Genomic DNA, 27,449 nt, shown 5'->3' with positions numbered 1-27,449 from the left:
CTGAAGACCTGTCTGCAGTCCTGGCTTCAATTCCGTTAACTCTGCCTTCTAGTTCCATCTTGGGCCTGCCCCGCAGAACGTGTGGTTCACTCTCATCTCTGCAACCTGTCTGCAGTGTTGGTCACAGCTGAGCCCTTCCTTCTCAGGTCCTGTGTCTTCAAATGCTCTGCTTGGGTGCCTCCTGTTGTCTGCAGTTCTTCCTCCTCCTAGGCCTGCCACCTGCCGCCTGCGCACTATGTTCCCAGGGACTCTGGCCCTCTCCTCTCCCCACTTAGCACTCCCTTCCTCGGAGTTCTCATCCATTCTCAGCACCTTCCCTGCCAACTGACACCCCTGAGTGAATACCTTCAGCCCAGACCTGTCCCAGAACTTCCAACTTGGATATTCAAGGACCTATTAATATCTCTGCTTGGTTGTGCCTCAGACATTTAAAATCCACACCCCCAAGCTGAGCTCTTAGTAAATCCTTCACAAATCTTTCCATCTTTCATCTGAGTAAATGTTACATCCAGCACTGAGGGGGTGTGGGCACCATGGCAGTTCTTTGCCAGGTGCAGGAGGTGGGTAGATGGGAGAAGAGGCCCTGCTAGGGGTCCCAGACAGTTAAAGCTCAGGGTGCAAATGTGAAGCCAGAAGAAGGCTCTGAGGTGGGTGTGCCCCACCCTCATCTTGCCAGCTCCTCCACAGCCCTCCAGTCCTCAGCTTCCTCAACTACTCCTCTGGTCCCGGGGTTAATCCAGTACAATGTCTGTAGGAGTTACACTGAGTGAGAAGAAAAAGCAAAACTGTTGGCACTCTGGAAGGCCGAGGTGGGAGGATCACTCGAGGTCAGGAGTTCAAGACAAGTCTGAGCAAAAGTGAGACCTCGTCTCTACTAAAAATAGAAAGAAATTAATCGGACAACTACAAACATATAGAAAAAATTAGCCAGGGATGGTGGCACATGCCTGTAGTCCCAGCTACTCGGGAGGCCGAGGCAGAAGGATTGCTTGAGCCTAGGAGTTTGAGGTTTCTGTGAGCTAGGCTGATGCCATGGCACTCTAGCCCAGGCAACAGAGCAAGATTCTGTCTCAAAAAAAAAAAAATATATATATATATATATATTGGCAACTGCATCTCCCCACACACACACTCTATCCCTTCCTGCCCCTGGACCCAGTCCTTAGGCCTCACACCAGCTTTGCAGAGAAGTGGCCCAGGAGTTGTGGTGAAGGGACAGGCACCAAAGGGGTTGTTGGGTGTTGGGGAGCCTTTGCCACAGCTCAGGTTTTCCTTATTAATAGCAGTAAGCACCTATGGCAGAGCCTTGGAAGCACCCTGCTGTCTGGGATGCACACATAAAGGGCAGGAGCCCCTAGGGGGTGGCTAGAGCTGCCACCACAGTCTCAGAGTTAGACATGTGCCCCCTCATGCTCCCTCTCAGGAGGGGTAGTGGAACCCCAATTCACTGTTTACTGACACACAAGGACCTTCAAATATACTTTTCCTGTAGACACGTACCTGCACAAAAGGCTTGTGTGTTTAGAGTATCAATCTTAAAATCTATGTGCCGATCAACTAGGCCATAACCACTATATATGAAATTGTTAATAAAAATATTTAACTTTCAGACAACAGATTTGCAAATATGGTTTTTGAATATTTACTATGTGCCAAACACTGCTAATCACTGTCCATGTGTTATTGCATTTTATCCTTTCAACAGCACTATGAAGGAGGTAGGCCCATTTTACAGATGAATAAACGGGTTTAGAGGTTAAGTAACTTTCCCAAGGCCATACAATTAGTAGGTGGTGGCTCTGAGACTGAAACCTAGGTCTGATTCTATACTTTAAACCACTATGATGCAATTTCATACATAAGTATTTCTTAAGTTAGGGACTGCATATCCCAAGGCCTGTTTCCATCTTGTTTTTTATCACTCTGATTTTCTTCCATCACTGTATATTTGCTTATCCTTTTTAAAGGCATTTTTTTTTTCCTAAGCATTTCTCTGATTTCTTACGGTGAGTTGAAGTGGAAGCATATTCACATTATTTTCCAAATGAGTACTTGGTAAATATTCACTGATGCTATAAATATTAACTGCTGCTTGGACCACAATGAGAAGTTATTTCACAAATTGGATTAGCAATTGCATTTTGAACTTTTTAAGTCTTTTCTCAGTAATCCTTTTCTGTTTAAAATTTTGTTTATTTCTTTCTTGAAAGGAAGAAGATTTCTCTCCCCACGTCAGCTATAGTCTGCCTGTGGCTTCGGCACCTTCCCAGCCTTGAAAAGGCAGTGCTGCATCTTTTTGAAAAGCTAATCTCCAGTGAGAGAAATTGTCTGAGAAGGATCGAATGCTTTATAAAAGATTCATCGCTGGTACGTGCTGGGCTTTGATGAAGAGAAAAAATCCTTAAAGGAGATGCTGGGAATCATTTCTTTTAGTCAAAGAATAAAAAGGTGGTGGTGGGAGGAATGTAAACAAAAGAACAATTGAAACTTTTAAAAATAATTTTGTATTTACATTTTATTTTAAAAATGCTAACGTGGGGGGCTTTTCTGCGTGCTTGAGCAGGCAGGGAGAGAGTTGCGATTTACACAATTGGTGTGCCATGTATTCCATATTCACAAGAACAGACATTTGGTGGACACAAACTTTAAAAACAGCATTTTGTATTTCAACATGAAAAGAAAGTTTTTAGAAATGAAGATCTTATGGATGAGAGCAGGAATCAATTAACAAAGAAAAACATTAAAAAAAAAAACTTTCAGCTCTTTACTAGAGGAAAAATAAAACACTCAAGAAAAACAAAGTTAAACCCCAGAAAAGTGGTTAAGGCAACAAAACTAACTAAGACTTCTGTAAGTTTTCTTTTGGTGTGAGGCCGCCTGCCTTAAAACCTCCCTGTGCAACAGCTCTAGGCCACTTGACCCTCAAGACTGTGAAGCCGGGGGCCCAGGGACCGTGTGGGCTTCTGTCGCCTGACCTAGTGTCGGGCAGTCCTCAGAGCCTGACTGACTAGTCAGGGTATTTGCCTTCTGTGGGAGGCAGCACTGTGGAATTTCAGCAGATTTTTGTAAAAACAGGGATAGAAACCAATGCATCCTGAAAAAACAATTAAAAAAAGCTATAAGTGTCATGATCCCTCAGGGTCTGTCTTCCAGACACCTCAGGGAACTTTGACCTGTTTTCTCATTAGCTTTTGTAATCTGTGGGGATTTGGCACAGAAGAGTGTCTTCCTGTTGTACAGATGGAGAAAGTGAGTTCAGAGAGCCACGGTGAACAGCCTGGTTTTCAGTTGGTGGCCAAGACACTGGGAAGGAGGGGCGTTCACCTCTCGGCTCATCCGTAGCCGACATTGAGGAAGGCTCTGAGGTTGGCTGTGCTCACTTGTCCTGAGCTCAAACTACCCTCACCTCCCAGACACCTTTGATTTATTTAATTTAGTTGGGATTTCCTGTGTGTGTTCTCTCTTTTTCAGGTTGGAGGCTGTGTAAGGGAATCATAATTGAATCAGTTACTTCTTCCTCCATCTCTCTCCACCAGGACCTTGCCTGGCCTCCCTTGTTTCACAGACTCTCTCTGCCTTGTGTTCTGGGGCCTCCCAAGTGAACGTGCCTGGTGTTGCAGTCACTAATAGCCATGCTGCTGTCACCTGCGCGTTGGGTCGCACAGACTGAACCAAGCTCATCTGAAAGTTTATAATGTTTGATAGAAAAACAAAAGAAAGAAGACAGGTATATTAATACTGAGAGAGCCAAATAAGGTATTTTTTAAGGATAATTACTACCTGGCCTCGTTCTTCAAAAGAACTGTGTATTAAGGCAAGAAATAGGAATGCACCTTATTTAAAAATAATTACAATACAATTAAAAATAAAAACTTCAGAAGCCCTCTGGCAGCCAATGCCAGGTGATTAAAGATAATAAATTACCTTTATGGTCTGGTAAAACTTTATTTCTAACTTAAATATGCATGCGATAATTTAAGTTCATTTTCTCTGGTCATTTTTCAGTCACAGAGTATAGTAACTGGGCTATTTGCTTGCTCCCAGGGTGCTTATAAAATTCAAGTCTTCTACCTATTGAAAAATTCCAGTCCTGCAACCTTTCCTTGATCCTTGCGGTTCTTCTCAGAACCTTCTCCGTGTCCTTTCTGCCCGTGGCCCTCAGGCCCGAGCAGCACCAGTGACAGTGAGCGCAGCGGGTAGGAGAGAGAGAAGCAGCCCTGCCATCAGACACCACCCTGTGTGACACTTAGTCTCCAGTTTGCCATCCACAGTCATCTCCCTCCAGTCACAAAGCTTTGCAGTCAGTTGATTTACAAAAGCTTTTATCAGGATCATGTGTGTAGAGATTCCACGTTTCCATTATGGTTAAAGGGGGATTCTAGAGGGTGTTGTTTGGTTTAATTTATTGTGGCATTGGCAGGATGTGACCTCTCTGGCTCATGGTTCAAGGAGGTAATTACGATACAGACAATGAGCTGGGAGCCCTGATTGGTGTGGGCTGTTCTCCTCCAGCATCCTGGGCCTGCGGTGCCAGAAAGCAAAGGAGCCTGGAGTAAGCCTGTGACATGGCCAAGTGATTACAGGGTAACCCGAAGAACCTGCTTCCTAATTGCATCATCTGATTCATTTATCGCAGTGCAGTATCTTGGTACAGTGACAGGACTGCACCAAAGTATCAGAGAGATCTCTAGGACTCAGATAGCACAAGACTGCCGTGCTTTGCTCCAGAAGAAACCTGATGCCTATTACATTAGAGTTGGATTCTGAGAGTAATTAAAGTGTGATGGTCTATATAACTTGTGTTTTATATGTAGCACTGTTAATTATATGTCCATCTCTTGGGACTAGCCAGAATGAGTCCTGGAAATTCTATAGTTACCAAAATGTAACGGAAACAAAAGATAAAAGTGTGGTACAGGTTGTACAAAGTAAAATGACCTCCCTAATGTTCCTGGGACTCACAGGCCTGGTATTTTCTATTAAGACTATGAATAATAAGAGACTAGTCTAATATCACCTGGATTCTAAATACATAGATATGTATTTGACTCCTAAAATAAAAATAAGTTTTCAAAACCTGTTTACTTTTGAGGCTTCCCCTTTGGCTTCCATGGGCTGGACTGCCCTCAGGCACAGGGCTGCCTGCCACAGTTGGTGGCTCCTGAATCAACTGAGGCATTAACCCTTGTTTGTCATTTACTATACAGACTGAAACTTTTCAAAAGCAGATGGTCTTATGTTTCCCTTGACAGCGCAGGCCCTGGAAGACCATAATCCATAGCTTCAGACCTGACCTTAAAAACTGATGTCACCAAAAGCAGTGAAAGCCACTTGCTAATTATGCAGCTTTCTTGGCACCATTCGGTTTCCCAAGGCTGGCCCCGAATCAGAAGGATGTTATGTTTTCCAGTTACAATTCTGTTTGTGGAGCCCAGAAAGCTATTGTTCAGATTCCACATTTGAATGAAAAGTGCTGGTAGGTGGCAGGGTGGCACTGTGCTTGGCTGCTGAGCTGAATGCCAGAGCCGGGAGGTACCCTGGTTCCCATGCCCTCCCATTCACTCCACTGCCAGCTGACCCCACCTGCCACTGCATCCAGAGGAGCTGCCCCCTCACCTTCCCAGGCAGATTTGCCCCAGGAGGAAAGAGGATAGAGGAGGCATGCTGGGAGCACCCAGGAGGGAGGATTTTTTTTTTCACTCAGATTTTAAATCAGAGAATACTACTGTGTTTCTCTCCTACCTAAAAGTCTTAATAGCTCAACTAAAAGTATTATCTAATAAGAGCTTAAGAGCAAAAAGCATCCAAATACCTCAGTGTCCCCCTCCATGTGAGATAGGATGCGTTTTTTTCCTTATTCTCCAGGTAGCAATTGTAGCCACTTCAAAAACAAAAGAAAACCTCCTTTACAGAAAATCCCAATGCGTAATTTCTCCTTAGTAAAATATCATACTGAAGAATTAACTCCACATTCTGGATGATGTCAGTTTTCTGTGCTTGAATAGCTTTTCACGGATATTCAAAGATTTTATTTTCCTGATTTTTCATTAGCAGTCTTTTTAGCACTTCCTTTTTGAGCTTTGTGATGTTCTGTATATAATTTAACAAGAGCTGAGGTGGATAATTTAGCAGTGGTGGAGTAGGAAGGTGTGGTATGTCTGTGGCCAAAAGCTGAAGGGTTTGCATCTTGGACTGTAGTTGCACTTTGCAGTGTTGGCCTCAAGGGGGCACCAGATCCCCCAGCATTGTCACAAACAGGCCCAGATGGCAAGTTCTGTTGTCACTGGTGGGATGCTGGGCCTTGAGATCAGTCAGGGATGAGGAAGAAGAAAAAACCAAAAAACAGAGCAGAAGTGGCCAGGAGGTGGTGAGGGCAGGGACTGTCATTGCCACTCAGAGGCTGAGCTGAGAAGCGGCAGGGGACTGGGGAGCTTTCTTCCTGCTCAGGCCCCACCAGCTAACTGCATAGAGGCTGCTGGGCACAGCTAGGAGGGGACTGCAGACTTGGGGAGTTTTTGTCCTTCATCCAGAGCTGGGCATCCCTGTGCCTTCCCACGTGTGCTTCCCACTTCTGTGTCTGAACACTCAGAACACGTGTACATTTAAAACGCAAAAGTACATTTGGTACTTGTTAAGTTCTTAAGCCCAAGAATGACAGATTTATCACTAATTAAACAATAATTGCATTATGGAGTGCTGAAAAAATTGCTTGTGTATAAACAACATCTGGTAAGGATTGAAAAGAAAGAATAATTTTTCCAAGCTCAAATTTGTTGAAAGAAACCTGAATGTTTTAAAACAAAATAGATTCTAAGTAAAAGGGATAGAGTTTTGTGTTTAGCATTTTGAAAATAGAAAAAAAGAAAATGGCATAATAAAAATACATATTTATAAATGTGCCTCATATTATATGATAGATGTGAAGGTTTTATAGAAGTAGATTTTTTTAAACCAAATCATTTTTAACTCAATAAGGGAGTTTACTGTTGAAATGAATATTATGCATAAATTGGAGGAAAAGCTCCTTGTCAGCTGATTTCTTCAAATGACCATTTCCTGAATAAAATACTTAATGTACATTAAAATAAACTATGAAAGAGAATGATTCCAAGCTTAATGAACCTCACCTTCTTCTCTCTCATTTGCTCTTCTTTATTTTTAAGGAAATAAACAAAGTGATAGAAGAAAAGGACTTGAAAATTTTTTCTGTTCTTTCATTGCCTTTTTATTTTTTTCTAAGAGACATTCACTTTTGTCTGTGAATTATCTCACATCATAATATAATTTACCTTTCTGGTTTTCTCTCACTCTCCCTTTTCTTATACTTACTTTTTCTCTCTCTCACACACACAGAATCAGAAAGTGACAAAAAAAATATATTTCTTCCTGAGAATTATGTTCTTTGTGTTCTCAGACCTCTTTCAAGTGACAAGTGGCTTGTAATAATCACTGATGAAAATAACAGCTTAAGGAAATATTAAGGGCAGAGCTCAAGAATCAATGTTGTTTGCACAGTTCATGGTACAGAGTGACAGGCCTCTGTCCCTTGCCTCTCATTCAACATACAGGAGTAGAGAACATTGTCATGTGTATTTAGTCCATATTGACTTCATCTTCCCTTGTTTTGTTGTGGGGTGGGAGTGGGCTGTTCTCTAGATAGAGAGGAGGCACACGACACAGTTTTGGGTAGCTGTAGGATAGACTGTGAGGCAAGCTCCTCGTGGGCTGAAGGGGGTGCACACCCAACAGGACAGTCTGGTCCATGAGAGAAGGAAGGCAAAGGCCCAGAGCCCTCCATCATCATCTTCTAGTCATCCTCTGACATTTAGTGGAAAGTCTGGGGGAGGGAAGAAGGACAGAAACTCATGTTATTGATGCCCTCCTGGTGACAGAGTTTCCCTAGACTTGAAATGATCCGTGTATGAAAATTATTAGGCCAGATGGAGAAGAGAAGAGCTTGAGAAGGAACAGATTTTGGTAGGATGGAGAAAAACAAACAGATGGAACCCAAGAAAGCTTTTCTTTCCTATCCTCGTTTTTATAGGGAAGATAATTGCCCAGATCGCGGGGCCTCAGAGCCAGGCTCCAGAGCCCTGGGTTGCAGAGTGACCTGTGGTGTGTTACTGGAGCATCTCATGCTTCAAATAAAACAGGACACAGAGGGGATAGATGTTTGCCCCATCGCTCATGAGGGTGCTGTAAAGACTTAGGGGAAGAAAGGCTTCCAAAGAAGTGTGTATCCAAACTTCTATTTGGAAGATCCTCTTGATAAGAAAAGCAGCTTAAGTTTGCTTTTGTGATTTGCTGTCACTGAGACACATGCCTGACCTGTGAGCATTCCAGTCCTCATGAAGAGAATCATTGACCCTGAAATTATGTGCTCAGAATGTATAAAGAGTCTCACTTTAAAAACCACCGGTGAAGGGTACAGATGAGAAATTGCTGTTCGGAGCTCTGGGGTGGCAAGGGAAACTAGTTTTAAATTAAAAATCTCCACCATTGCTGTTTCAGCAGGGTTCCCCTGCCACCTGGCATCTTATCTGTTTCAAAGGCTAAAGTGGGTTGTGGAAGCAGTTTGAAAATAGCCAAGGGTCTGAAATATTTGGAAAGAAAGAAATCTAAGAGAAGAGTCCATCTGCATGGGGAGAACAAGCAGATTCCACACAGCCTGGAGACATTTAAAACATTTGATTGAGCTGTTTTGCTAGAAAACATTGCATAAATGAAAAGTATATCCAAGCTTCCATTCTCTTTTGACAAATTAAGTCAGAACTTTTTTACTTGCTTATTACTCTTGTGGTTTTCATGGTAGCCCTAATCTACATATCAACTCATCATTTTCTTTGCCATTTGGAAATCCCGAAATTTGTATTAACTGACTCTCTACTGGCATCAAACCTATAGAATGGCTTTGAGGTAGACAGACCATTTAGAATGAAAAAGATTTTGATTTTTACCATTTTCAAGTTTGATCCTATTTTCTATCAATGCATTTTTAGGCTCTGTGTCTGTCTGCCTGGGGGCATATAACAGTGTTATTTGGTTTTAAATACTCTTATTCAAGAGGCTAATATAGATAATATTCTATATATGAAACTTTGAAAAATTATTATGGCAAATTTAGATGAATCACATTTCTTTTTTTTTTTTTTTTTTGAGACAGAGTCTCACTTTGTTGTCCAGGCTAGAGTGAGTGCCGTGGCGTCAGCCTAGCTCACAGCAACCTCAAACTCCTGGGCTCGAGTGATCCTTCTGCCTCAGCCTCCCGAGTAGCTGGGACTACAGGCATGTGCCACTATGCCCGGCTAATTTTTTATATATATATATATCAGTTGGCCAATTAATTTCTTTCTGTTTATAGTAGAGACAGGGTCTCGCTCTTGCTCAGGCTGGTTTTGAACTCCTGACCTTGAGCAATCCGCCCGCCTCGGCCTCCCAAGAGCTAGGATTACAGGCGTGAGCCACAGCGCCCGGCCTTGAATCACATTTCTTTAAGACATGCAGTTTGCTTTTTCCTTGTTTTATTTTTTTCAGTATGAATACATAGAAACTTTTATGATATTTTCTGGGCATATGTTCAGCGACCTTTAAATAACTGTTGTTATTTACATTGAGGCTGAAAAACAAGGAGATTAACTGACTTGCCAAAGATCAAGGCCAAGAAATGACCTGCCACCTCTGTTGAACCGTACTTCTGAAAAATTGCTTTCCTGAGTAGATAATGAATTTATCTATGAGGGTTTCAGATTGGTTTCTTTTAGATAAAAGTGTTCGTCAGTGAAGATTGAAAGAGCATGGATTACTCTATTTAAAGAGTAGAAAATTTTAACATGCAAATCACAAATCTCTCTCCTTCGAATAATTTAAAAGACAATTATCCCATCATTTGAACAAGTGGCTACGTTCTTGCCTGTACCTCCTATGGCAGCCTGTAGTGGTGGCATGTGAACGCTAGATGGCATAGGCTCAATACCACAACTCAAAATGCCTGGGAGTCCTGTGGGGGCCAGGAGGTCTGTGGGGACAAGCACCATGCTTCCCTCAGTATGGCCCAGGAAACTGGAGGGACAGAGCATATTGTTTTTTCTTTCTTTCTTTTTTTTTTTTTTTGCTTAGAGGGGCTTTGAAAAATGTTTCCCAAAGCTAGTCATGTCAAATGCAGTATGACTCAAAGAAATTCCCTGTAGAGCCTAATCCACTAACATTTGGATGCTACTGTAAAATATCTTTTAGAACACAAGTGGGCATTTTCATCTGGCATCATCTAATGCTTTGAGCTCTGGCCAAAAAGATTTGGAACCTGGGTCAGGCCCACTGAATCCCCCTGCACCAAGCCACAGGAGGCCAGTTTCTGCAGATTTAAATCATCAAACGCTCTCACAAAAGTATTCAAGGAAGAAATTAGGTATCTTCCATCATTCAAGATGATAGTATTTTTTTTCTTCATTAGCCCTCTTCTCATCCTAAACAACTTCAGCTGCTACATTTATAGTGTATTAAGATGCAAAGCCATTTAGTCCATGGTAGTGGTCACTGGTTTCCTCAACAATAATCCTAAATTATTAAATGTGCTTATTACCTAATAAACAGGAATAAAAAGATAGCAGGCGCAGATCTGACTTTGAGGCAGTTCTAGCCATTTGAGGTCAGACACAAGGCACATGTAAGTAAAATTAGCAACACAGGCAGGCTCTGTGCCTTCACTACAGCATGCTGGTAGAAGGCATTTTTAAGTTTTCCATGATACTTCATTGATCCTCTTTTATGGATCATGTGGGCTTATCAAAAATATGGGACATACAGGAGTATAAAGAAAATATAAAGCTTGCTCATAATCCCCTGTCCAAAGAGAACCACTATTTGCACTTGTCTGTGGGGCTTTTCAGTGCACCAGTGTTTCTTTTTTCTAACCCAAAGGAATGTGCTCCTTTTCTAGATACCAGCATTTCTGGTCAACTCATTTGCCTGATAATATTTAATAGCAAGTTGTGATTGATGAAATACCTGTAATATTTCACTTTCTCATGGTCTTTCCTTTTATAGCCTCAAGCAGCCTGCCACCCTGCCATATTTTGGATTGTCGATGAGATGTTCAGGTAAATGTTATATTATTTCTGCTAGTAATCTAAAATTTCTCAGTCTACAAACATGAATAAAAAATTCTGTGGTACTCTTTGGCTGTACCTTAGAGAAATTAGAATTTCTGATTTCTTATCCCTCTGAGCTTTTTGGTAATTAGAGGTAAAAAGTCAGTTTGTATTAAAAGCCAATGCCTAAGAATTAAGATAAGTTTTTCTTTTAACCTTTTAAAATTCTAATAATAATGAGAGAAAAAGCATAATTGAGTTAGACATTAGTATCATGAAATATTCATGTAGGATTTTTCTCAGCTCAGAATAAAAGGTAGCAATATACTCCCTTCACCACATGAGGGCTGACCAATCTTTTTTAAAAGACTTCAAACCTAAGGAAAGCCAAGAAAAATAAATAAATAAAACCATTATTTTATTATTATTATTATTATTATTACCTCATATTATAGGGGTACAATTATTGTTAGGGTTACATATCTTGCCCCTGCCCCACTCCCCCACCCTGCTATGCCAGAGCTTCAAGCGTGTCCAGCCTCCAGATGGTGCACCGCCCATACCATGTAAGTAAATACCCTTCCCCTCCTCCCCCTTCCACGTGCCCACCTCCCGATAACAGATTTTTTTTTTTAGACATTTTAGTTACAGTGTATATCTTTGCCTCTCCCTAAAAAGGGATAGAGGTAATCCCTTCCCCTCCACAATGCTTGCCACATCCTCAAGATGTGGGTCTCCCCACCAATCCCTGTTGAACACTACCATTTTTTAGTACCATAGTTTTAGTCTGTCAGTACCAATTTGATGGCGAGTAGATGTGTAGCCCACTTTCCAGATCTTGTGTCGTCTTGCTTTGTATTATGGACTTAAGCTTAATCCAGGATAGCATAAACAGTGCTAGCTCACTGTCGTTTCTTAGGATTGAGTAATATTCCATTGTGAGCATATAGCACATTTTAGTTATCCACTCATGAATTGACGGGCACTTGGGTAGTTTCCATGACCGTGCAATAGTGAATTGTGCTGCCATAAACATTCGGGTGCAGATGTCTTTATAATAGGGTGATCTACATTCTTTTGGGTAGATGCCCAACAATGCTATTGCTGGGTCGAATGGTATTTCTATTTCTAGCTGTTTGAGGTATCTCCAACTTCTTTTCCACAAAGGTTGCACTAATTTGCAGTCCCACCAGCAGTGTAAGAGTGTTCCTGTCTCTCCACATCCTCATCAGCATTTGTTGTTTTGGGATTTCTTGATACAGGCCATTCTCACTGGGGTTAGGTGGTATCTCATTGTGGTTTTGATTTGCATTTCTATGATGATTAGAGATGCTAAACATTTTTTTATATGTTTGCAGGCCATTATTCTGTCTTCATTGGAGAAGTTTCTGTTCATTTCCATCGCCCATTTCTTGATGGGATTGTTTGATTTTTTCTTGTTTATTCTTTTAAGTTCTAGATAGATTCTTGTTATTAGACCTTTATCAGAAGTGTAGAGAGCGAATATTTTCTCCTACTCTGTGGGTTGTCTATTTGCTCTAATGATCGTTTCCTTGGCAGTGCAGAAACTTTTTAATTTGATCAGATCCCATTTGTTTATTTTTGATGTGGCCGTGATTGCCTTGGGGGTCTTCCTCATAAATTCTTTGCCTAGACCAATGTCTAATAGGGTTTTCCCAACATCTTCTTCTAGGATTCTTAAAGTTTTGTGCCTTAGGTCTGTTAGCCATCTTGAGTGAATTTTTGTGAGAGGTGAGAGTTTGGGATCCTGATTCTCTCTTCTGCATGTTGCTAACCAGTTTTCTCAGCACCATTTATTGAAGAGAGAATCTTTTCCCCATAGTATATTTTTGTCTGCTTTATCAAAGATTAGGTTACCATATACAAATGGTTTGATCTCTGGAATCTCAGATCTATTCCAGATATCGATGCTTCTGTTCTTGTGCCAATACCAGGCAGATCTAACTATTATTGCTTTATAGTTCAGCTTGAAGTCAGGAAGACTGATGCCTCCCAGCTTGTTCTTTTTACTTAAGATCGCTTTGGCTATCTGTGGTTTTCTTTGGTTCCATACAAAGTGAAGAATTATTTTTTTTAGACCTGTAAAGAATGCTGGTGGTGTTTTGATGGGGATTGCATTGATTCTGTAGATCACCTTAGGTAATATTGACATTTTAACAATATTGATTCTACCAAGCCATGAACATGGTAGATTTTTCCATCTGTTTAAATCATCTGCAGTTTCTTTTTTAGTGTTTCGTAGTTCTCCTTGTATAAATCTTACGTATCTCTGGTTAAGTATACTCGTAGGTATTTAATTTTCTTTGGGGCTATAGTAAAGGGTATTGCGTTTTTTTATTTGAGTTTCTGCTTGATGGTTCTTGGCATATATGAATGCTTCTGATTTGTGTATATTGATTTTATACCCTGAAACTTTGCTGCATTCATTTATCAAATCTAGGAGTCTCTTGGATGAGTCCATGGGGTTTTCTAGATATAATATCATATCATCGGTGAAGAGTGAGAGTTTGATCTCATCTGCTCTGACTTGGATGCCCTTAATACCCCTCTCTTGCCTGATTGCTATAGCTAAGACTTCGAACACTATGTTGAATAGGAAGGGAGAAAGTGGGCATCCTGTCTAGTTCCCCTCAAAGAGGGAATGATTTCAATTTTTCCCCACTTAGAATAATATTCACAGTTGGCTTGTCATAAATAGATTTGATAAATTTAAGGTATGGGCCGTCTATGCCTATTTTGTTAAGAGTTTTTATCATAAAGGTATGTTGGACTTTGTCAAATGCTTTTTCTGCATCTATTGACAGAATCATATGGTCTTTGTTCTTGATTTTATTTATAAAGTGAATTGCATTTATAGACTTGTGTATGTTGAACCAGCCTTGCATCCCAGGAATAAATCCCACTTGGTCATGGTGAATTATTTTTTTGATGTGCTGCTGAATTCTATTTGCTAAAATTTTAGGATTTAGGATTTTTGCATCTATATTCATGAGGAATATTGGTCTGTAATTTTCTTTTTTTGTTGCATCCTTTCCTGGCTTTGGTATCAAGGTGGTATTGGCTTTGTAGAATGAGTTAGGAACAACATCCTTTTCAATGGTGTGGAATAGTTTCTGTAGTATAGGTGTGAGTTCATCTTTGTATGTTTGGTAGAATTCTGAAGTGTAACCATCTGGCCCGGGACTTTTCCATTTGGGGAGGTTTTTACTGCTTCAATTTCTGAGCATGTGATTGGTCTGTTCAAGAACTCGATTACCTCCTGGGTGAACTTAGGGAGGTTGTATGAGTCCAGGAATCTGTCCATTTCATCTTCATTCTGTAGTTTTTGGGCATATAGATTTCTATAGTAGTCAAACATAATGTTTTGTATATCTGTAGTCTGTTGTGATCTCTCCTTTTTCATTTCTTATTGAGTTTATTAGAGTCTTTTTCCTTTGAGTTCTTGTCAGCCTAGCCAGAGGGCCATCAATTTTGTCGATCTTTTTGAAAAACCAGTTTCTGGTTTTGTTGATCTTCCATATAATTCTCTTGTTCTCCATTTAATTTAGTTGAGCTTTGATCTTAGATATCTCTTTTCTTCTGCTAGGATTGGAATTGGTTTGCTCTTCTTTTTCCAATTCCTTGAGTCTATTCATTAGGTTGTCGGTGTCTGATCTTTTTGTTTTTTGGATGTGACCGATTATTGCTATTAATTTTCCTCTCAGATATGCTTTTGCTGTATCACACAGGTTTTGGTAAGATGTGGCTCCACTGTCATTTTGTTCAAAGAAATTTCCCTCTGAATTTCTTCCTTGACCCAGTAGTTATTCAACAGTAGATTGTTTAGTTTCCATGACTTAGTGATGTGGTGTGTATTTCTGTTAGAACTGAACTCTAATTTTATACCAGTATGGTCAGAGAAGACACATGGTATTATTTTTATTTTCTTGAATTTTTTGAGATCTGCTTTGCAGCCTAGTATGCAATCAATTTTGGAGAAGGATCCATGGGCTGCTGAGAAGAATGTAAATTCAGCTTATTTGGGTGGAATGTTCTGTATAGATCTGTCAGATCTTTTTGGTCAATAGCTTTGTTTAGGTCCCTTATTTCTTTACTTAATTTCTGTTTGGAGGATATATCTAGTTCATTTAGTGGTGTATTGAAGTCCCCTGCTACTATGGCAGTATTGTTAAAAGTGGTATATAGCTCAGGCAAGGTTTGCTTCATGTAATTGGGTGCTCCTACATTGGGAGCATAAATATTGAGAATTGTTAGATCTTCTTGTTGGATCTTCCCTTTCACCATTATGAAGTGGCTGTCTTTATCCTTTTTTACTTTTATTAATTTAAATCTAATGCTGTCTGCAAATAATATAGCAACTCCTGCTTTCTTTTGACTTCCATTTGCCTGCATGATAGTTTTCCATCCCTTGATCTTCAGCCAGGCAGCATCTTTATGGTTTAGATGTGTTTCCTGTAGACAGAAAATACTAGGCTTGTGGAATTTTATCCACTCTGCCAGCCTATGTCTCTTCAGAGGACAGTTTAAACCATTTACGTTTATTGAGAGGATTGAAATTGGAGGAATATTTCTATTCATATTGATTGGTGAAGTCCTGTTGCTTTGTCTTAGACCTTGAGCCATCATGAAGTTCGAGGTCTAGACTTTAATTCTTTGAGGATTTTATTTGGAGGAGTGTCTATTGCCCTTTTCACTATGGAAGGAAGGTCTAAGAATTTCCTGTAGGGCTGGTCTGGTCTTTGCATATTCCTTCAGCGATTGCTTGTCTGAGAAGGATTTTATTTTTTTATTTTATTTATTTTTTTTTTTTTAAAGCCTACGGCACCCGGTATTCCCAGGCGGTCTCCCATCCAAGTACTAACCAGGCCCGACCCTGCTTAGCTTCCGAGATCGGACGAGATCGGGCGCGTTCAGGGTGGTGTGGCCGTAGACTGAGAAGGATTTTATTTCACCCTCATGGATGAAACATAATTTTGCTGGATAAAGAATTCTAGGTTGTGCTTTATTCTGTTTTAGAAGATTAAGGATAGGCACCTACTCCCTCCTGGCTTATAAGGTTTCAGATGAGAAGTCTGCGGTTAGTCTGATAGGCTTTCCTTTATAGGTTATTTGTTGTTTTTGCCTTGCGGTACAGAGGATTGCTTCTTTCACATTTACTTTGGTGGGCTTAATAACCACATTGTGTCTCCCAGGAGTTCTGTGAGCTTCTTGAATTTGGATATCCAGATTTCTAGCTAGGCCCGGCATATTTTCCTCCAGTATGTCGTAAAATAAGTTTTCCAAGCCTTGTGATTGTTCCTCTTCCCCTTCTGGAATCCCAATCAATCTGAGATTTAACTTTTTTACATAATCCCATACTTCCTGTAAGCTTTGATCTTGTCTCTTCATTCGGTCCACCCTTTCTTCCTCTGATTTGTTTAGTTTGTAGGTATAATCTTTACGCTCTGAGATTCTTTCTTCAGCATGATCTATCCTGTTTTTGAGGCTTTCCACTGTATTATGGAGTTCCTTGAATGTTTCCTTCATTGCCAGAATTTCTGCTTGGTTTCTCTGAATTACTTATATATCTTTGGAGAATTTTTCATTAATTTCCTGGATTATTCTTGTGGTTTCTCTATGTTGGGATTCTATTTTCTCTTCAATTCCATTTAGCTTTCTAACAATCCATATTCGGAATTCTTCCTCTGTTAGTTTAATCATATCATGTAAGTTGGTGTCAGTTGGTGGAGAATGAATATTTTCTTTTTGAGGTGACTTTTCTCTCTGATCCTTCATGATTCCTGATGTCTTTCACTGGTTCTTCCTCATCCGGATACTTTGTTGAGGACCAGAAGTGCTGGAACTCGATTATGAGCTGTGTTCTTGGGTTCCAAAGGAATGATCCTTGGAAGAGCTGGGGAGTATGTGTTCTGGTCCTGTATCGTCTAAGAGGAGTTTGAGCCTGTTGGGTTATCTTTGGCCTGATGTCTTCACCTTCTGTCCACAGAGTTTAGTGGGTTTGGGTCGCTTGTTTAGACACCTAAGGGATAGTTCACTCTAATGAGATGGAGACCAGTTTCCACCACTAGGTTGAAATCGGAGGCACTGTGTTAAGCACTCTGTTTACTCTTTTTTTGGTCTCTGTGGTTTGTGGGAAGGAGTCAGTTATCAATGTATCCCAACATCTTTGTATTGCGCTCTAAGCCTCCATATACCGGTATCTCAGTGTTAAGTGAATGTCTTGCCACTCCCAAGGATTCCTCGAATCTTCAGGAATAGCAGCCTCCTTCACTACTCCGCCTTACTAAGACAGGCTCTGCTCTCTGGGCACAGATCGCCAACAGCTGAATGCAGCAAGAAACCACTCAGGTTCAAACTTGCAGGACAGCCACGGAACAAAACACCGCTCTCGCCTTTCCACCCTTATAAATTCAGCTTCAAAGCTGCCTGCTGGGTTAGGGCAGGGGGAAGACTGAGATCACTACCAGGGCAGGCCTCTGCAGCATTTCCAAGCTACGAGGTAGCGGTGGCATGCTTTGGTGGCGCTGACACCGCGGGTCCCCTGTTTGGCGGAAGACTGGGTTGGGTTTGGCAGGCTGGCTTCCAACGACCACTGCACTCCCTAAATCCCCCGCTCGCAGAGATCCAGTGGTTTATGTGTGGGGAATTGCCCTCTGTCTACCCAGCGCCAGCCAAAGCTTCAATGGTATCCAAAGGCCAAGCCTCCTATAAGGTAGAGTCCCTACTTCCTGGACCTGGAAGTGTCCTGAGGTGGAATGCCCAAATCGGCACTCGTTTCTGTGGTACAGGGAGGCGACCACTGAGTTCTGTACCTGCAGGTTCAGCTCTTGCGCCTGCTTCAGCAGAGTGCTGGGAGCTCAAAAAGTTGTCTTCTCTAGAAGCCCTATCAGATCAGCCAGTTTGGGGTGGAGTGGATGCCTGAGCCTGCTTCCAGTGCAGCCCTCGGCAGCGTTTCCATGCTAAGGAGCCGTGCGGCGGAGTTGGGAAATGGCTGCTGGGTTCGGACTCTCTCCTACTTGCTACTACTTCAGCGGAGCGCTGGGAGCTCAACAAGTTGCCTTCTCCAGAAGCCCGAACAGTTCAGCCAGTTTAGGGTAGGGGGTGTGCCAGAGAAACGCTTCCAGCACGGCCCCCTGCAGCATCTCCAAGCTACGGGGCAGTGCGGCGGTGCTAGGAAGTGGCTGCAGGGCTTGGACCCTTTCCCCTCCCTCTACTGCTTCAGTGGAGCTCTGGGGGTTCAAAAAGATGCCTTCTCCAGAAGGTCAAACAGTTCGTCTGGTTTAGGGTAGTGGGGATGCCTGAAAAATGCCTCCAGCATGGCCCTCCATGGCTTGTCCAAGCTACCCGGCAGGGTGGCAGGGCTGGGAAGTGGCTGCAGGGTTTGGACTTTTTCGCCACCCACTACCGCTTGAGTGGAGCACTGGGAGCTCAAAAGGCTGCCTTCTCCAGAAGCGCGAACAGTTCAGCTGTCCTAGGGTAGTGGGGATGCCCGAAAAACACCTCCCGCGTGGCTCTCCGCGGTGTCTCCCAGCCACGGGGCGGGCGATGCGGCTGGGAAGCGGCTGCAGGGTTCAAGCCTTTTGCCCACCCACTGCGGCTTCAGTGAGCGCTGGGAGTTTAGAAAACTGCCTTCTCCAGAAGCATGAACAGTTCCGCTGGCCTAGGGTAGTGGGGATGCCTGAAAAACGCCTCCCATGCGGCTCTCTGCCGCATCTCCAAGCCACGGGGCAGGGCGGCGGGCTGGGAAGCGGTTGCAGGGTTCAGACTTTCTCCCCACCCACTACCGCTTCAGCGGAGCACTGGGAGCATGAGAAGCTGCCTTCTCCGGAAGCTTGAACGGTTCACTGGCCTAGGGTAGTGGGGATGCCCGATAAACGCCTCCCGCCTCCCGTGGCTCTCCGCAGTGTCTCCAAACTGTGGGGGGTGGGGAGGCGGGGCTGGGATGTGGCTGCTGGGTTCAGACCCTTCCTGCACTCCCCACTGCTTCAGCAGGGCGCTGCAGAGAGTTCAATATGCTGCCTGCTCCAGACTCCCCTCCAAACTGCTCGTCTGCCCACGTTGTCACCTCCCACCAACTTCAGGCAATTCCCTGCCTGCGTGGGAGTGGGGGTCGGTGGGGAAGGGATCGTCTCCCTGTGTGGGGGGAAGGAATGCCTCCTCCGGCCAGCCCGTGGGGCGGCAGACGTGCGGCCGCGCTCCCTCTCCACTGTATTTCCGACTCCCTGGGTTTTGTGGAAGAATTTCGGTTCACCTTTGATTATTTTCCACGATTTCCGTATCCCAGCGTCTCTTTGCAGTCTTACGAAGCTGATCCAGAATAGGTGCAGATGACTTGCGTGTGGTTGTCTGCTCTCTTCACCTCTCACCCTGAGAGCCGAGAGCCAAGAGGTCAGCCCTATTCCGCCATTTTTCACAATCCAAATAAAGCCATTCTTAACAGAGTTCTTCTGAAAAGCAAAATACACCATGCATGTTATATTAATTTTTATTTTGAAAATATGAATACTTCTGGGGAAATGCATTGGATTTATAGATAACAAGAGATGAGCTCAGTGAATAAGAAGTTGGGTTATGGCTGGCAGATAGCAGGGGTTTTAACCACAGAGCCCTGAGATTGGACCCCACTGGGAGAGCTTGTCACCCCGGCAGTGTTCCTGGCCTCTCTTATGGATGGTGGGCAGCTTGGGTGGTGAGTCTCTCTCAGCAGCAGAGGCTCCAGGGCAGATAGCAGACCTTGGGGAAAGGAATTTTTACAATAACAAATAACCAACCACTTCAGTTGGTCCTGAAGTATACCACCTTTAAGCTAAATGATTACAGAACTAAGATTTCAGACTATATATAGTTTTTAGTTTAAAGCTAGCAAAGTTTGAATTGATTTTTTTTTTTTTTGCTTAAACAAACATAAAAATTAATTGTATGAAAATGTGTGGAAACCAGGCACATGTGGATTCTTTTGCCACTTTGCTGGGTGGACGTGACTGAGCCATTTTACCCCTTTGGGCAGCTCTGTCTCCACCCGCAAGAGCAAATTGTTGATGTCACATGTCTGGGCATACAATATGAAGATATTTGTAAAGAACATGCAAACCTACATGGAAAGCATTTGCAGTGCTTCCTAATTGTAAGAACCAAGAAAGAGAGCTCTACATATTGCAGTTTTAAAGTATTTAGGAGAGGGAGAAACAGATTAATCATTAAACATGTTGTGATCTGATTTTGCATCGTTCAGGTACGCACTCCTGGAAACGGATGGAGCTCCAGAAGTACTAGCCGCTGTTCAAGTGTTTACACAATGCTTTGTAGAAGCTCTGGAAAAAGAAAACAAGCAGGTTCGTTATATAGCATATATTACTCATTCACCCCAAAGAAAAAGAGGCTGTTAGGAATATTTGGCCAATCACCAGAAAGTATCACTTTATTTTCAGTAATTTTGATGGACTGTTTTTCTCACAGAAGAAGCTTCCAAATGAGTGGCCCTGCAAAGGTAAAACCATTTTAATTGAAAATAAATTGAGATGGTTTCTTTCTGTCCCATGCCCTGGCACCCAGGGCATGTGTCTACTGTTGTGTCTGAGAACTCTGTCATGCCAGCATGTGTTGACCTGCAGGCTGAATTGCCCTGGCCCTATGCTGTGTGCTGTCTGCAGAGCGGGATGCTGCACCTGACCCTCCCAGGCCAGCAGTAGGCACCCTGGAGTTTATATGGCATGTACTGAATAGGAAATGCCACTTATTACAAAGCAATACTAGACATTCTTAATTCTTAGCACCTTCCTTCCTATCAAAGACCCAAAAATTCCAGGGGAGAAAGGAGGTGGTGAGAGTGCCCAGGAGCAGGGATGAGGGAATGGCAGTGACCAGGAAGCATGTGTCACATGTGGTCAGGAACCAGAGGCTGGGCCTGGCCCTGCAGACTTGTGCTCCAGGGCCCTAGCAGCAGAGGCCAGGCAATAGCTGCCAAGGACTGCTGACCAGTTAGAGTGACTGTGTGAAACAGTAACCTTTGCTTCCGGAGAGCTCTCACCTTTGGGCATTTTAATTGGCCTTTATTTTTAATTGCCACAGACTTAACATTTATGTGGCATGTCACCCCTTCAGGGTGGCACTGGTCTGCTGCATCTCCCCGGTAACGTATGTCATGCTGCCTTGTGCGCTCTGCAGTTTGACTGACTAGAGCACGACAGCGATGCTGAGCTCTACTAAAACCCCACACACACATCCCTATGCCAAAGAAACCTCTCAAGTTTTAGCAGATGTTTCAATGATTTAAGGCAACAATAAATATTTATGATTTATTTTTTTCCATCCACATTTTCCCTAGGGAAGTCAACTAGACCATAGCAAACAGTGTTATCAATGGTACCCAGGCTGGAATTTGGGAGGAGAGCTCAGCTAAACGGCATTGGCTGGCCCTTACAAGTGTTTTGAGGCATAACTCTAAGTATCTTTTATCTTCCCTTGTACATTCTTTGTATTCCCAGTTAGGACCTGACCTCTAGCGAGCCTCACCCTTAGACTCCTGGAACATGCCTAGGCGATAGCAGAGGCCACTGGGGAAGTAGTTTTCCTTTTTGGCATTAGCTTGAGTCTGCTTTTCTTCTCAGCTTTGCCCTGTGTCTCTGTGTTAGCCCCGGGCACCACAGATTTGGATTGGAGTTGCATTTGCTTTTAATTGAGGCTGGTACCCTGATTAGGCAACACGTGACAGGAGATGTGGGGACCACAAACTGGGTCCTGGTATGAGGCAGGGCAGGGATCCAAAAAGAAACAGGAATTCATTGCCCTGACCTTCAGCTCAGAATAGGAAAGCAATAACCTCTTAGCTTTGCAGACGCCTTCATACACCTATCAGTTTGTTTCTCCTAGAGCTATTCCCATGCGTCTACCTTTTCAAATGTGAATGTTCTGCCTTCTTGAGTGCCCATTTTTAGCTAAGCATGATCCTTCATGCATGGCTCCTGACATATTTGGTCCATGTATGACCCTCTTTCTGTGTTCCATTCATTTATTCTTAATAAAATGAGTATCTGTGAACCAGCAAGACCTGGACCACTAGTGATAAGAACTTCTGTCTGTCTATGTGCTCCTCCTCTGTCCTGTCTTCCTGCCTTTCTCCCCCTGGATAACCAGTGTCTGAATTTTATGTGTATTATTCCTTTGCTTTTTCTGAAAATAGTTTGATCACATAAATATGACTGCCTAAACCACGTTTTGTTTCATTTTGGTTGGTTTTGCACTTTATTAAACAAAGTAGCATACTGCATGTATCTTTTGAGACTTACTTTTTCCACTCAGCATGTTACAAAGATGCCTTTATGTTGCTGTGTGGAGCTGTGGTGAGGTATTGTTATATTGCAGTCCACTGCGAAATGTACCGCAACGTATCTATTTTCCTGTTGTGGGCATTTGGGTTGTTCCCAGATTTTATTTTCTATTACAAACATGTTGCTCTGGACACTGGGACAGGCACTGAGGAGTGGAAGTGTTTGGTTATCAGATGTGCAAAGGTTCAGCTTTAGTAGACCCTGCCAAGTTGATTTCGAAAGTGGTAGTGCCCACTCACCTCCCCTTAGCAGCTTAGCAGCTTAGGAGAGACTCTCTTTTTACCCTTTCCTCTCACCCCTGCTCTGTTTGGGGAGCACAGTGTAGCTCCATCAGTGTGTCCCATCAGACAGTAGGCAAAAACTTCAGGTTGCTGTGACAAGCTGCTTTTTCTAAGCTTGCATGACGGCTCAGCACTGACAACCAGTCAGGTCAGGTTCTGGTTCCAGCAGTAACAGAGTCTGATAATAGCCTAGACTACATCTCTCACAGATAAAAATAATAAACCTCAGGCAAAACATTTTTAAAAATCTATTTGAAGACATTAGAGAGCACCTAAAAAAGAAAACAGAAAATAGAGGGCCTTTAGCCCTTCAAAGGGAAACAGCACCTGGCAATCTTTGCTGACCCCCCCAGCTCTCCTTTGAGGGTGTCCCAGGGGGCGTGGTCAGGGGCCAGAACTTGGGGCAGGATCTCACACTTGAGGTGTGAGAAGACAGACTGCAGGCTGCCAGAGGAACATGAAAATAGAGGGGGCAAAAGAAAACTGATATCAAAAGATAGACGTAAACCCAAACGTATCAACAAGCACATTAATTACAAAAATTAATGCAAGTTAACTAAATATTCTAGTAAAAGGGCAAAGATGTCAGATTGAATAAAAAACCAAGATCCAACTATATGTTGTTCTCAAGAGACTCCTTCTAACGATAAAGGCACAGATAGATTGCAAGTGAAAGGAAGGAAAGATGTGGTGTGCCAATAGCAAGCACAGGCAAGCTGGTGGTTCTGTGAGCAGCAGATGAAGTAGACTTCAAGGTGAGGAGTGCTACCAGAGGTAAAGAGGGATGTTTCATAATGACAGGATGGTCAGTTCATTAGGAGGAAACTAGCTATAAATGGATATGTGTGTAATAACAGAGTTTCAAAATACACAAAGTAAAAGCTGACAGAAGTAAAGGAAAAAATAGATCCACAGTCATACATAAAATAGTAACACATTTCACAATTATCTATAAGACCTCTAACTGAAAACTACAAAATATTGCTAAGAGAAACTGAAGCAAACTTAAATATGAGGAGAGAGAAACCAGATTCATGAACTGTTAAGATGTCTGTTCTCCCCAAATTGATCTATTGCTTAAATGCAATCCCAGTCAAAATCCAGCTGACTTTAAAAATGGAGATTGACAAGCTGATCCTAAAACTTAAATGGAAATGCAAAGGGCCTAAAATAGCCAGAACAATTTTGAAACACAAAAGCAAAACAAAATTAAAGGAGTCACCCTGCCTGGTTTCAGGACTAAAAGCTGTAGTAATAAGACAGTGAGATATTGGCAAAAGGATAGACACAGATCAGAATTGAGTCCAGATGTAGACCCTACATATGTGGTCAAGTGATTTTTGACAGAGACACCAAGGCAATTCACAGGGCAAAGGGAAGTTTTCAACAAATGGTGCTGGAATAACTGGATGTCCATCTGGGAAAAACAAACCTCAGCCTCTACCGCATAAAGTATACAACAGTTAATTAGACATGAATTGTAGGCTACAACATGAATGTTAGAGCTTTAAACTCCTAGAATAAAGTGTAGGAGGATGTCTTTTTTGATGTCGGAGGATTTCTTAGGAGGAATGCAAAACAAGAAACACTAACCATAAGAGAAAAAAAATGGATAAATTAGACTTGATCAGAATTTAAAACTTCTATTTTTGATAGGCATCATTAACAAAATGAAAAGGCCAGCCACCAGCTGGGAGATACTTGCAATATATAGATATGACAGAGGATTTGTGTCCAGAATTTTTCATATTTCATGACCTCAACTCCATAAGAAACAAACCAATTTTTAAAAATGGACGAAAGAATACAAACTTCAAAAAAGATGTGTAAGTTGGCAGTAAACACATGAAAACTCTTCAACATCATTTGCCATCAGGAAAATGCATAATAAAGCAGGCATGAAAGCAAGCACGCATGAGGTGATGTCACACACCCACTACAATGGCTAAAATCAGTAAGACTGACCATACCAAATGCTGGCAAGTATGTAGAGCAACTAGAGTTCACAGACATTACTTGTGGGTGTGAAATGGTATGACCACTGGAAAACTGTATGGCCTTGTAAAGTTAAATAAGCATCTACTGTACGACCCAGTAATTCCACTCCTGTGGTACTCACCCAGGAGACATGAAAGCATACGTCCACAAAAACACATAGATATAAATGTTAGTTGCAGCTTTATTCATAACAGCCCCAAAGTAAAAACAACCCAAATGTCCATCAATAGGAAAAAGAATAAACAGACCATGGTATATTCATACAGTGACGACTTCTGAGTAATAACTGAAGAATTAACTACTCATACACAATAATACAGATGAATCTTAAAACAAAACAAAACACTGAGCCAAAGAAGCCAGACACAAAAGAATACATATTCTATGATTCTATTTACATGAAATTCAAGGTTAAACAAAACTCTCCTGTCAAAATCAAAATATTGGTTGCCAGGGTGAGGTGGAGGCGTTGATTGTTAAGAGTCACAAGGGAACTTTTTGGGGTGATAGAAATGTTCTGCGTCTTGATTGGGTGGTGGTCATATGGATTTACACATTTACCAAAACTCATCAAATTGTATCCTTTAAGCCCATGGACTTCATGCTTCCTAGATTTTACTTTAATTTTTTAAAAAAGCTTCTGTGCCTTTGGGGGCATGGACAGCTTATGCCATTTGGCCTTCAAAGTATGTGAGCACCATTGTTGTTTTATGCTTTTTGTTCTTAAAAAAAAACTTGCTGAAATACCTAACATCTCATAATGACTTGGGCAGCTCTTACTGAAATAGAAGATTTATGTGTATAATTGAGTTCATGTGAGGTAAAGAAGTCATACAAAGACATCAAGAGCATAACTTTATTTTTCTTAAGTCCCAGAAGGTGACTTTAAAAAGGTTCATTTTTCTGGAAAATATTTACAAGGTTATTGGAAGCATTTTTAAAAAATGTTGAAGAAAACATTCTAACCATGTTAATACTGGTGGGTCTTTTTTGGGCAGAAGGTGCAGGATTTTGTATTTTCCCAATACCCTTTTCAGACCTAATGTTCATGGTTTTTGGAATTTTTTGTCTTATTGTAGCTGAAATTTTCACTCAAGACCTACTTTCCTTATGCTTCTCCATCTCTTGCCATGGTGCTGCTGCAAAACCCTACAGGTAGGTTAAGGTTGATGTTGCCCGTATCAGAATGATTTCTGGAGAAGAACATTGACAGACCAGAACCCTTCCCTCCCAGTCTCTCATCTGTAACGTGAGGGAGGTGGAATTAGTTATTTTTAAGATCCTTTTAAGCTCTCAGTATCCCACATTCTATGGATTTTGATGTAAGACTCTGCTTGGCTTCCCAGTTATGACCACTTACCAAAAGAAGAAAACGGAAAAGAAAGTGGCCTCTGGTTAGGTTTCGATAGTCTGCCGACAGATAGCACAGGCTCTGCTGATGCCAGCCAGGCCCACTGGACACCAGGAACAGGCCGAGACTTGGCTGCTTCAGTATAAAATGCCACATTTATTAGTTTTTCATTCTTTCTACTCCGTGTAGCCTGTGGCAGAAGAAAAGATAAAATAATGGATGAAACCAAGGAAATTTAAGGGAAATTTCTCCTAACCAAGCCAAGGGAGGGATTTTGAAAGAATCAGTGAGATACTCAGACCACGCCTCTCCTCATTTGACTTGCCAGCCTTCCATAGGCCACATTGGTTGAGGAAGCAATGGTTTTAGCCCTCACTCGAGTGGTGTTGATCTGGGAGCTTCCTGTCAGCTCTTGCCTGGGCAGCGTTTCAGAAATAGACAGTGAAGGCATCCTCTCCCTCTGAACCTGAAAGCTGAAGGAAAGGCAACCCTGACACAAGCCCAAACTGTCCCACCCAGAAAGGAGGATGCAGAGGGAGGTAAACAGCTGGTAGTGTCTCCCTTTTATGTCATCATGCCATCTTTGGCCTGCAAAGCTTTGCTGGAGGAATGCAGATGATTCAGAGGTCTAGAGCATTTTACAAAGTCTAAGTTCCTCTTCCTTTTTCTAGAAGATGTAGATTCTTGCCCATCGTAGCCCACCTGACACTGCCCTCTCAGGTGCCAGAGGTGGGGGTGGTGATGGCTTCGGTGGGATCTCTGGCTGATGGTTTCATGAAAACCTGTGGGAACACAATGAGAAAACTTTATTAATAAGACAGAAAAATCAGGAATTCACACTTCTAGGGTACACCTTACAACTTAGGTCAGATAAGCAAGGCCTAAGGTCAGCAACGTGGGAAGCAGAATGAGCTCCAAAAAGTGTACTGGAGTTGTTACTTTTTAAGTTCAGAAACTTATAAACAGAAGTTGAAGGTGGTACACAGCATGAAATCAGCCCTCTATCTTTTAGTTTGTGTAATTTTTCTAGATTTATGCCCAAAAATAAACAAGTGACTTCAAGCAGAAGTACAAGAACTTTGTGTGCTGGTTCCTAGAACAGCTGTCTGCATATTACTTTGAGAAAAAATGAATGCTATATTCATAAATTGAAGAAGTATGTTTTAACAGTATAATCTTCTATTCATCAGAAATTTATTTTATAGCCATTGTAAAATCTGGGAGGGGCATAAAAGATGATCACATATGAGCCCTGACTATCTAGGACCTACTTGTAGAGGGGAAATAAAATAAGCGTCTAAGCAACTAATAAAAAGGAAATGAACAGTGCCTTCAAATGAACAATGCCTTCAGGCTATGAATGAAGGGTTGTGGGAGTTGAGAA

The 27,449-nt window shown here is 42.1% G+C and overlaps 1 protein-coding gene and 1 non-coding gene across 3 annotated transcripts in view; one reads left to right on the top strand and one right to left on the bottom strand.

Annotated features, from left to right (window-relative positions):
- FANCC (FA complementation group C) overlaps positions 1-27,449 on the top strand; it is a 257,374-nt gene that overhangs the window by 202,929 nt on the left and 26,996 nt on the right. For both annotated transcript variants that reach the window (XM_012748191.3, XM_076008547.1), the window contains exons 8-11: positions 2,211-2,367; positions 11,044-11,096; positions 20,341-20,440; positions 25,794-25,869. In XM_012748191.3, the coding sequence (XP_012603645.2) occupies positions 2,211-2,367; positions 11,044-11,096; positions 20,341-20,440; positions 25,794-25,869 (386 nt within the window). The remainder of the gene's footprint in view (positions 1-2,210; positions 2,368-11,043; positions 11,097-20,340; positions 20,441-25,793; positions 25,870-27,449) is intronic.
- LOC142874388 (5S ribosomal RNA) lies at positions 15,922-16,040 on the bottom strand. Its single transcript, XR_012922206.1, has one exon. It is a non-coding gene; the product is annotated as a 5S ribosomal RNA (ribosomal RNA).

Source organism: Microcebus murinus, chromosome 12 (genome assembly GCF_040939455.1).
Source record: "Microcebus murinus isolate Inina chromosome 12, M.murinus_Inina_mat1.0, whole genome shotgun sequence".
Classification (NCBI taxonomy): domain Eukaryota; kingdom Metazoa; phylum Chordata; class Mammalia; order Primates; family Cheirogaleidae; genus Microcebus; species Microcebus murinus.
Note: the sequence above shows the minus strand (reverse complement) of the source record. Positions and strands in the feature narration are given on the sequence as shown.